The 13778-nt window shown below is 38.0% G+C and overlaps 1 protein-coding gene across 1 annotated transcript in view; it reads left to right on the top strand.

Annotated features, from left to right (window-relative positions):
* The window catches only part of SNX25 (sorting nexin 25), an 81334-nt gene that overhangs the window by 12947 nt on the left and 54609 nt on the right, over positions 1-13778 (top strand). The window contains exon 3 of the mRNA XM_056489842.1: positions 7592-7808. Within this exon, the coding sequence (XP_056345817.1) occupies positions 7592-7808 (217 nt within the window). The remainder of the gene's footprint in view (positions 1-7591; positions 7809-13778) is intronic.

Raw genomic sequence — 13778 nt, forward strand, 5'->3', positions numbered from 1 at the left:
TAGTACAATTATTGCCATTCAAACTGAATCTAAAATCAACATTTGTATTTCTGGCAGATACAGTATATCAACCTTTTGTAAATATTTTATCTAATTTTGGATACTTTTTTCTTTTTTTTTCTTTGCACTATCTTTTCCTATCTTTTTCATAAATGGAGAGTATCTTTGAAAATTATCATTGTTTTAAACAGGTTGGTTTTAGACTTGGTATGTGTTTTGTTTTTAAAGTTATTTTTATGAATAGCTATTAGTAGGATATGTAGCAAAATTGTAAAATTAGAACACTACCAACCTATGTCATCATTGAGTTGGATGCATGAGGCCATCCCTACTCAGGAAGGCTGAAACTAAGTTACTAATCCTTAGATGATTCATTTTTCGGAGTTAAGTACCTTATGCTGTGACAGCTCATGCCTTTCTGCTATTTTGTTTTTTCAGAGTAGCTTTTACCCTCCATTCTCACACTGAATTTTGGAAAGCAAACTTGTCAGATTTTGTTTTATTTCTTCCAGTCCTAAGTGATGAAGCCAAATTCTCTGTTTTGCAGTTTGACAAAGATGAGACAGTACTTTTTGCTCTAACCATACAAAGTGTTTTGGGTTTGAAAGGTGCCTGAGTCATCTTAAGTTTGAGATATTGGATGCAATCCCAGAAGCAATAGTTTTTTTTATTAGCACAAAATGATCAGTCTCTCTGAAAATAGACAGGACTTCTTGCCTGTGACATTTCTGAAATTTGTAGTTGTCTTGGTGTGAATGGTGGTATGTTTTTTTTGTTTTAGTTGTTGTTGTTTTTTCCCCTCCACAAGTTTGAGGTTAAATAAAACGTTATTACTAGCGATATAAAAAATACCATCTGTATTTGTGTTTCCAATCTTGCACTGATTAGGATTAAAGTATCTATAAATCCCAGGAATTTTTGACAACATTTTGCTGTCTAGGTAATGTGCTACTCAACAAAATGCTTTAGAGAGCCTTATTCGTTTAGCTAGGAGACATACAATTGTAATGAGGTTTTAATCTTGGGGACCTGTTTGGACTCCTAATGCCTCTTGAGGTTTTGGGGAGTGTTTTTTTATTTTGTTTTTGGTTTTTTTACATTACCTTGGAGATGCATGGATAAGGTTATCTGATTTCAGAAATGCTGAGGTATGCTGGGTATGAAGAGACAGCCCTTTGGTTAATTAATTAATTTGGTTAATTTCAACTGTTTTTGATCATTGTATAATTCAGTTTGCATGGGGTTTACTGTTAGTTGCTAACTGCCTTGCTAACCCCTGCAGAACTACCTGTTATCTTTAGTCATGCCATGCTTTTGCTGGTGTTCTAGTCAATCTCTGTGGACTTTTCTCTCTGAGTTTAGTGTGGTTCACCTGAGGTTCTGTGTCACTTCAAGCTGCCACTTGCTTTACTGCATTTTTCCTGATGTTCCAATCATAGTCTGTTAATGTGGTTGGAAAGATAGACAGTGGTCATATCCTTGGTTTAACTGAAGGAATCATCCATGTTTCTGTTTCAACCATCAGTCTTATTGAAATAACTATTAGATGTTTGTTTTCTTGTGATGGTCGCTGGCTGATAATAGTTGCCTGTGTCTTATATAGCGTCTTGTCTTGTTGTAGCCCATATAATAAGATTGTTGGGAATCATCATTTTACAATGTGCCTGACACTAAACACCACCAAGAGGAACCTCTGTATATGTTGGTTTACAGCCCTAAATGTTCTTTTCCATTAAGAGCAGAGTAGTATAACAGGTCGGTGCTTTAGAGTGCTGCTTCATTATTAATTAAATTATATTTGTCTTACCTGTAGATACAGGGTGGGGGAAAGCTGTGAATTAGCCCTGCCACAGTGAATTGTGTTTTATGAAATCTAAGTGTTTAAAATCAGAACAAGTGTAAGGTTACACTTGTAAGTGTAAGGTAACCTTACAAGTGTAAGGTTCCTTGTTGAATATAGCAGAATGAAAAGACCTTTAGTTGTCAACCCCAAGTCTCCTTTTCATCTGGTAGTACTTGAGTAACTAACACTGAAATATGTTTTCCCAGTACTTTTCATGCTTTCTCTTGAGAGATTGATTTGATTTTTGTTTGAGTTTCATTTATCTTACAAAAAGAGAAGATAAACCACTTCTACAGATACCCTTTAGTGCTACCTGTTGCTTGTCTGAATTCCATCCACACAGCAGTGTGGTGAGATGTCTCCTGAGAGAGGCTGTGCCCAGTCACACTCGTGCTGATTGCACATTGTGTACTGCTTGGGTGGATGCTGCAGCTGTCAGGAGATTGATCTGCTGTGGGGGTAGCTGGCCACCCAGGAACTGAATTTCATTTTCCATTTTTATTGCTCCAGATCCTGTGGCCTTTTTGTTGTTTTTCACAGTCAGTCTTTGTCTCTATGGTTTTAATAGTGTGCCAAGAAGAATGGTTTTCATATCACTTAGCTGCTTTACTGGGTCATTTATGAGTAAGTAAAACAGTTCAGGCCATAGTTCAAATCCTGGCAGAGCTCTACTGGTGAAATTATTCTGCTATGAAAATTCACCTGTATCTTAGATCTTAAAATATTTTGTGCCAGAGAGCCATCTCTTCTTTCAGAGTGGGTTATTTTCCTTCAACCATGTCTTGAGGTGATTTTTTTGGAAATATTTTGGGTATTTAATTAGGTTCTTTCTATGGGTTAGCTCTTGTCTGTCTGTGTTGATCCCTTAGGATCTAACTGTTAGGGATGTAAGGTTGTACTTCCCTTTACAGAAAGATTGGGAAAAGCTCTATCTCATTTCCCAACTTAAAATGTGCTTGTTGACATTTAGGAAAATATTTGGTAGTAACTCCTGCTGCACTCTATTTGAAAAGCTGGGGTGTTCTTTTGTTACTTTTTTTTCTTTTAATGTTTTCAAAAAACAGCTTTAAAAAAATGTTTTGGTTCATAATATCACCAAACCATTTTGAATTTATGTTATCTCTGCTACTGGGATTCAAACACTTGAAACTAGGAACTCTTGGCAAGGGGTGCATGTGGAAGATTATTTGGACGTAAATTTGTCTGTTTTTTTTATTTTTTTATTTTACATTTCCTAGATATTTTAAACTCTTTTTTTTCCTCTATTGTTTATGTATTTTCATGGTTTTTTTCTGCATAAAAACCCAGTAAAACACAAATGCTGAGAAAATTTTAATAAAAATGAACCAAAGACTGGGGAACTGGGAGACTGTCAGGGATTCTTCTTGCACAGGGCCAGTCCATCCATGCACAATGATAGGGTCTAACCAGCTAAAACTGGCAGTTTCATAGAATTTGAATATAAAAATAAACCAATAAATGCTAGTGATTTTCCAAGCACAAGCTTTGGAAGAGCACTGAAGATCTTTAAACCACTATTGCTAGTTCACAGTCACTGAAATGTTGGCATTTAGACATCATTTTGTCTAAATCAGCCTTTTACACCATGGTCTAAGTAAGTAAAGATGTAGTAGCCATGAGAAACTTCAGTAAAGCTAATATTAAGCATAAAACCTCATCCCCTTAACTTGTATAGCTAAAATATAATGAAATCTAAAATGCTGTAAATGAATAATGGCCTTCATCTCTTTCAATTTCAATGCTAATGTCTTGGAAATTATACAACTGAATATTCAGAGTATTTATTAGCAATTTTATTAGTAATTGTAAACCTACCTTTAATGTAGGGGTTTAAAATTTTTTTCAGGTTTTTGTTGTCATTGTTTTTTGTTGTTTAGGTTTTTTTTTGTCTGAATTAGCTTTTGGCAGGGGGAAAAGGTAATGGCTCTAACAAGTAAAAAAACATTTAGCATTTACTTCTCTAGAACAGTGCCTTTACAGGTACTTAGCTGTGGTATAGTCTGTCTTTTTCTAGTAATTTTTATTGAAAGTATTTTTTATTGAAAGTATTTTTCATTGAAAGTATAGCTTCTTATAACCCATTCATGCCTATTAGAATCTAGTGTTGTAGTAGCACAGAATTCTGGTAATGATTCTTGCCTTTTTGATGATGGTTTCCTCCTGCAGAATCCTAACACAATTCACATTACCCTTGTATTTCTCTTTTACACCCTGCAATGCTTGTTGCTCTAGAATAATTCAAGGCAGTGTTGTAGCTATACCTTTTCTTCATTTGTTCATACAGTCACAGGAGAGTTTTGGATTTGATTATAAATTAATGTAGTGGTTATGGCTTCCCCAGGGTTTTCAGGAAAGGACAATTACTGCTTGTTGAAACTTGTAAGTCTGTGTCTGCATTTGCATATAATATTTATGCTCTATTTTTTAATATTGCTTTGAGAAAAAGAGTAGGCATTTAATCCCTATTCTTCAGATTTTTGTTGTTTTTAATAAAGTTGGATAATGAATCTTAGCAATATAAAAACTGTGTAGTATGAAGCTCTGCAAACTGCAGATTTGCAGCCAGTCTGACCTGCAGGTCCTGGTGGTGCCACTGAACCTCTGAATGAATAAATGAATGTGGAAAAAGGGATAGCAGTTACTGTAGGACATGTGTGGGAATGAAGGAAGGATCTAGAGGGGTATCCTCACTAAACCTCCACACAAGCTTCTGGCTCTCTACTCCCAAAACTCTGCTAGTATTTAAAAAGAGTAGTTGAACAAGTTTAACTTCAATTTCACATGGGAAAGACATTTAATGACATTGGAGTAACTTGGGATTTGGATCTTCTGAACTAATTTAGAAAACCCAGTACAAGTTTCTACAGTTTTGCACCAGATTCATTGTGGTTACTGCATTTGATTTGATCAGAAGAAATTTGGTTTATGTTTGTACTGGATGAGTTAGTGGTAGTAAGGTTCTGTCCTGAATGTGTTCTGCTTCTTTTTTTATTACTTCCTTGTCTTCTGACTGTTGTTTTCAATATTTTAGAGAAAATGTCATATAAAAATGAGATTAGATGCATGAGCGGATTTCTCCTCTGAAGGGAGCAAGCTGCTCTGTATAAAATTGTTACAGTTGTTTCCTGTATTTCTTCAGAGTGCTGAAAAGGCACCAGCTGCATCAATGGGCATGAAACTAAAGCAGCTGCTGCACACCATGGCCAGGATGACACAGGGCAGTGTCTTACCCAGTCTTAAACTGGTTGCTGTTAGTGTCTGTGGCTAGTGTCCTTTTAAAATTTTGTTTAAAAGCTGTCTCACTGCTCACTTGGGCATAAATCCTAAGCTCTAAAGAACCCTGAATTTTATAGAGAACAGCACTGTTGTGATGCAGGAAGGGCAACAAGGTTCAGAAGTGACAAGGAAACTACAGAAGACATGCAAAGTAAGAGTTGTAAAACACAGGTGCAAGAAACTAGGGTTTAAAGTAGTGTAATCCTTTTAAGGTGTTGAAAGTATCTAACTAGCAGAGTTAAACACAATTGAAGTATTTCATAATTGCATGGCTGATTTTTGGTGATAATTGATGATCTTTTGTCTCTAGCTTGATACTGCCAACAGATTTTGTGGTTCTTTCACATTGATTGTGACAGAATCCATGAGTGGATAAAAGGAATCAAAAAGAATTGTTGTGTAGTGTGCTGGAAACTGAGATCATTTTGGAGTGGAGTTGCTTAAAAATAGTTGTAAATTAAGAGTCATTAGGAATAGATTTTCTCTGAAAGACAATATATCCTTAAGGGATTGCAAATTCTGCTCTTGTGCTTTTTCTTTGTAGAGTTCTGTTGAACAGACTTCTGTAGGAGCCACCACTCCATAGCATGGCTTATCTTCTTGGGCAAAAGATGCTGAAGAAATAGCTACTTTGCACCCTTGCAAAGGATAGAGAGGGTGTCTGTAAGAAAATCTGAAAAGTCACTACCTGCCAGTGATGCTGATTTAAAAAAAAACCTCAATGCAGTGTGTTGCAAGTGCACTTGAGAAATTATTGGTGTCTTATGGATTAGATTAAAAGGAAGAATTTGTGCTGTGATCAACTTTCCACAGATTTTCAGATCTTGCAACAGAAGAGAGTAATTAAGCTATAAGAAAAAGGTGGCTGCAGAAGGACATGGGGACAGCTGTGCAAAAATAGATTCTTAAAATGTGTATTGTTGGAAGACTTGAGATAAGATTTTTAAAATGCTATTCCCTGTATTCTGTGATGCCTTGACAGGTAATTGCTCTTCTTGCTTATCAGAAGCCCACTACTTTTTATAACTGTTTTTATCACTCTGTGAAAATATTCAGTGAAATATTTAATCTATTTTAGGAAAGTATTTTGGAAGTTCCTATCCTGCTATATGGCTCTGCATACTTTTTTCTCCCTTGGATTAGGGGAAAAAAAATCCTCAAACCTGTTATGTATTTGTTTACGGAACTGTGGAATTTTTTTCTGAATTATTAATTAAAAAGTCTTGAAATGACTTGTCAAAAGGCTTTTAACTATATATTTCAGCATACTCATTGGAGTGACTCAGTTTCTTTCTTTATAAACTCGAGGAAGCTAATTGGTGAAGTATTTGACTAGAAATGTTTATCAGTTTTAGCCGTTTCTCTGGAAATGTTTTTGTCAGAGTTATGTTCGTTGAGGTTTGCTAGTTTTGCCTGAAAAGGCAGGTGAAAGTATTTAAGTTTTTGTCCTGTTAATATGCTATTAGTACACTGTCACCAGTGCCAGGGAGATTTTCATAATTTACCAAGCAAACAACTCCTATTAAAGTGGAAGGTAAGAAATTGTGGAGTCTTGTGATTACTTTGTACCATGGGCTTACACTGGCAGATGAGATGGAAAGTTTGAAACCAGCTTCTTAGTAAAGAAGTTGCTCAAATTATCAGGCACATGACTTTATTTCCCCCTTTTTGTTATCCCTCTGGTAGATGCAAATTGACTCTTACAACCCTAGCTTTTCTCCCGTCTTGTTGCAACTGCTAAATAGTTCTTGTGCTCTCCCTGAACACCTCCTGCTCCCTCTCAGACCACCAAGGACACTTGCTGGAATGGAACACAATGTCAAAAAGCAAAGTCAGAATGGTAGAAGACAGTGTTGCCATGGGATTTGCAATTACAGTAATATTGGTTATTGCCTGTTGGTATGGTTTGGAATGCTTTATCATTTTTAAAGTTCATGTGGTCTCACTAATCCACTTGTTCTCTCTTAGCTCTTCTGTGCATCCTATAATGTACTTTCTGTGGTGGTGTTCTGTGTTTATATTACTTTGTAAATAATTGTATATTACTTTGGAAATCCAGAAAATCTTTTTTAGCCATGACTTTGGAATGGAGCCTATTCAGTTCCTAAGTAAAGGAAACTGTCTTCAGTCTGCAATATTTTAGACACAGATTATATGGTAGTTCATATAACGAAAGCCACTGCTGAGAGACAGGTATTAGTCTAGGGTTTGTGTGTAGCTGGTAACCTGATTGAGCAAATCCACTTAAAGGCTTTGCTTTGCAAAGTGACCTGCAGTAACCTGTCAGGTGCAGGTTGCTGTAACCTCGCCAACCTGACTTTGGCAAGAAGTAGCTGTGAAGCCTATTACCTATACAGTTTTTGAGAAGGGTGGAGGATTATATTTTTCCTATCTTGGTGTGCCTGGTCCTTTTGCAGGTTTTGCAATTTATTGTTTTGTTTCTCCTTTCAGTGTTTGACTACAGCTATAGAGATTACATCCTGTCCTGGTATGGGCAACTCAGCAGAGATGAGGGGCAGCTGTACCAGCTGCTCTCTGAAGACTTTTGGGAGATTGCCAAGCAGCTGCGACAGAGGCTGAGTCACATTGATGTAGTTAAAGTTGTCTGCAACGATGTAGTGAAAGCTTTACTCTCACACTTCTGTGACCTTAAAGGAGCCAATGCCAGGTAAAAACAAAACTACATCTCATTGGAATTTTCTGCTTCTCTCTTTATTACAGATGTGCTAGACCAAAGTGATGAAGACTGTGTAGGAAACTGATAAAATAGATCAAGCTTATTACCAGTTTTAGAGATTGAGCACACTTCAGGATTTCTGTAAGGAAACACTTGGACTCCTTTTTCTAAGAGTTTGGATTCACTACTCTTTCCAGTTTAATCCATGAATCCTTTGTTCACAGTAGGTGGGCTGTGTGAGCAGTTCCTGCAAAGTACTGTGAACATGCAAGGGAAAGAAGGGCCACTGTCAGTGCAGTCAACAGACAAGAAGATAGTTATTTGCACCTTTCCCAGAATAGCACCAGGAGTTATTCCATTCAGTTTTCCATTTCTTCTAGCCCTGGGAGGCAAAGCCTTGTGATTTCTGTAGATGGCCTGTCCTGCAGTAACAAGATTTTTCTAGTGGAAAAAATTGCTAGCTGTATTTTCTTTCTCTGCTTAAGTTATCTTGCTAATTTCATTAAATTCCTCTTTGGCAAGGATCTCTTTGTCCACTTGAAAAGTCAGCTTTCCCCTGAACACTAGAATTCCACACAAATTGTAATTGCAATGGGATCTCTTAGCCTATGCAGATCCCAGATCTGAATGCACAATCTGTCTAATTGTGCATGGAATTTGATCTTGTATCTGCACTTACCTGCATTTTGGTTATTCTAATTGGAACATGCTTAGGTCATTCTGATTTAGAATGTATATATTATTCTCTGTTTTTAGCTACAGTTAGATCCATGTATTTTTGACACCCCTTCAGACAAAAAAAGAATAATTGTGTTCTATCAGTGATCAATCAGTTACCATTGACACTTCTTTCTCTTCTGTATTAGAAGAGATGGTTAATGTATTTGTGGTAGGTCTTAGCTAATTTTTTTATGTAAGCTAATGCATAGAAAAAGAAAAGACACTAAAGGATGGTTACATTCAAGAAAGCAAGAAATTAAGGTGTATGTACTTTGCAGTAGATCTTGCAATGGGTTCTAGGTACTACTTTCTTTTAGCTCTGCAATGAGGCAGAAATCTCTGCGTCAGATAAAACTCCTAAGCGTGCTCCTTGATTTTAAAGTATCATGCTTGCACTTGTCCTTTATCAGAATAAAGTGCTTGCTTTTGGGAAGAATTTGATTTGAACAGTTAAAGAACAAGGAAGTTGAATTTTTTTGCTGTTCTTTTTTTGGTCTTTTTTTTTTTTTTTTTAAATCTGAATGTTTTTCTGTTTGAAGCTGGGGATGTAGGACCTAGAATTGCAGAATTAAGTATTATTAATGCTGATTGTTGGTGAGGTTTCTTTTCTGCTGAGAATTATGACCATTTCATCTGGTCTTTGTTAGATTGTTATTTCCACTATGTAGAATTAAAATAAATTATTTTGGTTTTTTCTGGTTAACTTCTTCACTTGGAAGTAGTAAATGCACCTTCACTCTGGATAAGACAGGCTGCATTAATATGGAAATGAAAAAAGTCCTATCAAGAATTAGTGTAATAGCAGGTTAGAAGAAAAACAAACCAACCCAACAGCTCTAACTGAACAATTTATAGAGGCTGGAATTGGACTCGGTGTCTGTTTTTTGTAGGCTGCAAAGCTCTGAGTTCACAAGGAAGAAGGTCTGGATCTAATGTGTTTGACAGATCAGCAACATGATGATGCATGATGCAAGTTGTAAAGCACTAGAGTATCCTCATGATGCTTATCCAAACTTGCCCAAAAAGTCCAAGGAGCTGTATGGAAATTGCACAGGACTTACCATTTCTTAGCAGATGGAGAGACAGCTTAAATGCTATGTACAGGCTATAGCAAAGTCAGCAGAAAAGTGACAGTGTGCTCATACACTACAGATGGAATTTGTGCTGAGTGATGTGAGCATGCAGGTAATGACCCTGAAAGCACAGCAAATATTCTGAAAGCATTTTCTGTTCAAGACAATTTGTAGTCTTAGAATTTGAGTTTTGTACAAATTGCTTACTTCTATGGAGTTTACTGAGCTAGGAGTTTTACCTGCTGACATTTTAAGCTATAGACTGAGAACTAAAAGTTGCATCACTTCTAGCTGGGAAGCCTTTATTTTCTACATTGTTGCCCTGCTTTTCAACTGGGATAGAGTTAATTTTCTTCTTGGTAACTGATAAAGTGCTGTATTATGGATTTAGGTTGAGAATAATGTTGATAACAGTGGTGTTCTAGTTGTTATTAAGCAGTGTTATAGTAAGTCAGGGATTTTAGCTTCTCATACTGCCCTGCCAGTGGGAGGCTGAGGGGGTGGGCAGCACAAGAAGCTGGGTGGTGACATAGCCAGGACAGCAGACCCCAGCTGGCCAAAGGGATATTCCATACCATATGATGTCATGTTCAGTGTATAAATTGAATGGTTCTAGGGATGGGGCATCCATGACTTGCCTGGGAATACTGTTCCAGTGCCTCACCACCCTCGCTGGGAAGAATTTCTTCCTGAAATCTAATCTAAACCTACTTTCAGTTTGAAGCCATTGCCCCTTGTCCTGTCACTACAGGTTCTTGTAAAAGGTGTCTCTTCACCTTTCCTTTCAGCTCCCTTCGGGTACCTGAAGGCTGCAATTAGGTCACCCCAAAGTCAGGAATTTTACCTTTTTTTCTTTTTCTCTCCCTCATCCCACTGTGGGAGGGTGAAGGAGGGAGAGAAAATCTGTGTGGTGTTCAGCTGTCTGCTGGGTTGAATCACTGTTGAATTGCCACAGTTCAAACACAAAAAATTCTTCTTCCTAAGGTAGGGAATGTAGATCTTCTTGATCTGCTTTGCTTTCTGTTAATGTTTCAAAGACAGTAATAAATGTAAATTGGCATTCACATTTCCCTCTGTATCTCATAATCCAGTTAGTTTTGGGTGATAAATATAGTGGAACAGAGGCTGTAATTAGAGAGAGGTATCTTTCCTGTTGTGATACCTCTTGGACTTCTCCATCATTTCCACCACTGAGTTTATACTGCAGCATGACAGCAAAGGGCATTTTGTCTATTGTGTGGCAGCTTATGAAGTTTTAAATACCTCTAATACTGTCTCTGGAGGGGGTGCCACCTGAGCCACTTTGCCTTGGTTTTCCTATATGATAACAGATAATCCACTACCATAGCAGAGAGGAATCATCCATGCCCAGGAGGACAGATGTCTGGTTTTTTTTCAGAGTGAAGTTCATGTGTTTTGTGACTAGGTGCATGTTGGACACAGAGATTTCTTTACTTTTCTGCTCTCACTGGCTAACTTCAATCTGTGATTAACCAGGATGTCTGAGGAGATGAAAATAGGCTGAGACCCTTCAGAATGAGGAAGGGTGCTATGGTCTTCTCTTTTGCTCCTGCTTTCTCTCTGGCTTCTCTTAACCATGTCAAAAATCCACTCAGTAATAAACAGCTCAAGGTAAATAGCTAGCAGAGGCCAGAAATGAAGAAAAGTGTTGGGAGACCTTGTCTTCCTTCAAAGCATGGGTCAAGGCCAGGTTGGGATGGGACTTTGAGCAATCTGGTCTAGTGGAAGGTATCCCTGCCCATGACATGGGGTTGGAACTAGATGATCTTTAAGTGTCTTCCAACCCAAACCATTCTTTGACAATAAGAAAGGCCACTTTCATGGTGGCTGGTTGCAGACAGGGCAGTGGGAGAAAGGAACCTTGTAGTGGTAGGTCTGTTTTCCATTTCTTTATTTTATCCCCTGGCTTTCTTTAACAGCAGCTGTCTTTCCTGTGCATGGCACACTCATCTACTGAGAGAAATAAGGGTAGCTATGGGCAGAACTGTCTGGAGACAGCAATGCAAGCTGTAGGCAAGACAGCTCCCAAATTTTTCATCTTATATGTGAAACTGAGGTATACTTTGAGGTTTAGTTGGGGCTTCAAAGGAAACTGACACTTTTCAGTGAGAAAATTTATGGCATTTTGTATAATTAAGATAGGAAACCATTTAATTTCTAGTATTAGCTTGGTGTATAGAAATGGAATATGATAGTTTCCTGTGTCCAGCATTAGCTAGTTTATGAATTTGAGATGTGGAGGAAAAGTCAGACCTGAATTTATTTTTAGAAGCCACTGCTCTTCTCCTGTATGTGCAGGATCAGGAGCGCATTTATAGCAGGATTAGCCAAGTGCATCCTGCAAGGGTAAAGAGGTTAGTATTCAGCCATTCATGTTTCATAGCACCTTTTATTCCTTAATTTCTTCTTATCTTATTCAAGAGTCTTTCCTTGATTACTTTAACTGGAATACAAGCAAGCTGAATACTGGCAATACCATTTTATGTGATCAAGGGTGGACCGTGAGCTGAGTAAGGTGGTGTATAATAGTGGAAATGGTTGGTATGTAGGTGCAGTGTTGTCTGTGGTGGCAGTGTACTTCTTGGGGGCTGGAATTATCTGATCCTAGAAATGTAGTCTCATTCTGGTAGCATGATATGTTTGTTGAAAGCTAGAAGAAGCTATTCTTCTGGATGAAGAAGTCCAGAAAGACTTGAGCAAGATGCAGACAAGTAGTGTCTTTCTGTGTAGCTGTCCACATGAAAGGAAAAGGGAGTTCCCTTGCCCTTTCTTTGGGCTAAGAATAACTGCTCTAAATATTTATAGAACTATTAAGATTTTTATAAATAAAACCCTATTTTTTGCTGGGCACAGCATAGCCAAAATAAGATTTGCCTGCATTACACAAGTAGGTAGCATGGTTTAACCTCAGCCAGCAATAGCCCGACACAAATCACTCAGAGCCCCACCAGCATGCTCAGAGAGATCTGGAAAAGTAAGTGCAGGAACTTGTGGGTTAAAAGTGAGAACTTGTGGGTTGAGATAAAGACAGTTTAATGGGTTTAAAGCAAAAACTGCCCACAGAGCAAACTGAGTAATTAATTAATCACTTCCCATGGCAGGCAGGTGTTCAGCCTTCTCCAGGAGAGCATGGCCCTATCACATGTAGCAGTGACTTGGGAAGACAAACACCATCACTCCAAACGTCCCCTCCTTCCTTCTTATTCCCCCAGCTTTACACACTGAGCATGATGCCATATGGCCTGGAATATCCCTTTGGTCAGCCAGAATCACCTGTCCCTGCTGTTTCTCTCCAACTCCTTGTGCACCCCCAGCAGTGGGGTGATTCAAGAAGCATAAAAGGGCCTTGGTCCTGTCCAAGTGCTGCTCAGCAATAGCAAAACCATCTCTATATTATCAACCTGTGTTCAGCACAGATCCAAAATACTGCCCCATACCAGCCATTGGGAAGAAAATAACCCCTGAAAAAAACAGCAGAGTAGACATGTGGGATTGGAAGACTTAATCCTTGTGTCTTGAACCCCCTGACAACCAGTGCTTATTGAACAAAGTGCAGCAAGAAGAGGTCAGCTGACATTGTTTTTATTTTTATTAGTAGTAGTATTTAAATTTTTAATTTTTTTTCCCCTGTATCTTTTGGTTTTGAATGTTCTGTCTTTAACCTACAGCTGGGGCACCTTTGACCCCAGAGACAGAGGAAGAATTGGGTTCTGCAAAATGAATGTGTGGTATTGCAGGCTGCTTCTGGCCAATGTGCTACCCAGCATCTGTTGGGATATGCTGAAGTGTTTTTGTGTGTTTGTGCCCAGATTTACAGCATAAGTTAGGATTAAGCAAAATGAATGCTTGGGGTCTGCAGGCAGCTACCAGTGCTGATTCAGAACCTATAGTTAAGAGCTTAGTGCTCTTGCAAAGTGTGGTTGTGGGGAAATTGCTGCTTGAGTGCTAAGTGTGGTAAGTTGTTTGGGGATGAAAGTTTGTATCATACGTGTTTTGATAATATTCCTTTTGTTTTCTGTGTATTACAGACAGGGTAAGGGGAGAAAATAACTTTTTGTTTTCTTGGCCCAGGTGAATACCTTGGAATGTATAGGGTGTATAACTTCAACTTTTTTTGTGATTACAGTGTGTATTGTGATAAGACTTT

The sequence above is a fragment of the Oenanthe melanoleuca genome, chromosome 4 (genome assembly GCF_029582105.1).
Source record: "Oenanthe melanoleuca isolate GR-GAL-2019-014 chromosome 4, OMel1.0, whole genome shotgun sequence".
NCBI classification, from domain to species: Eukaryota; Metazoa; Chordata; class Aves; order Passeriformes; family Muscicapidae; genus Oenanthe; species Oenanthe melanoleuca.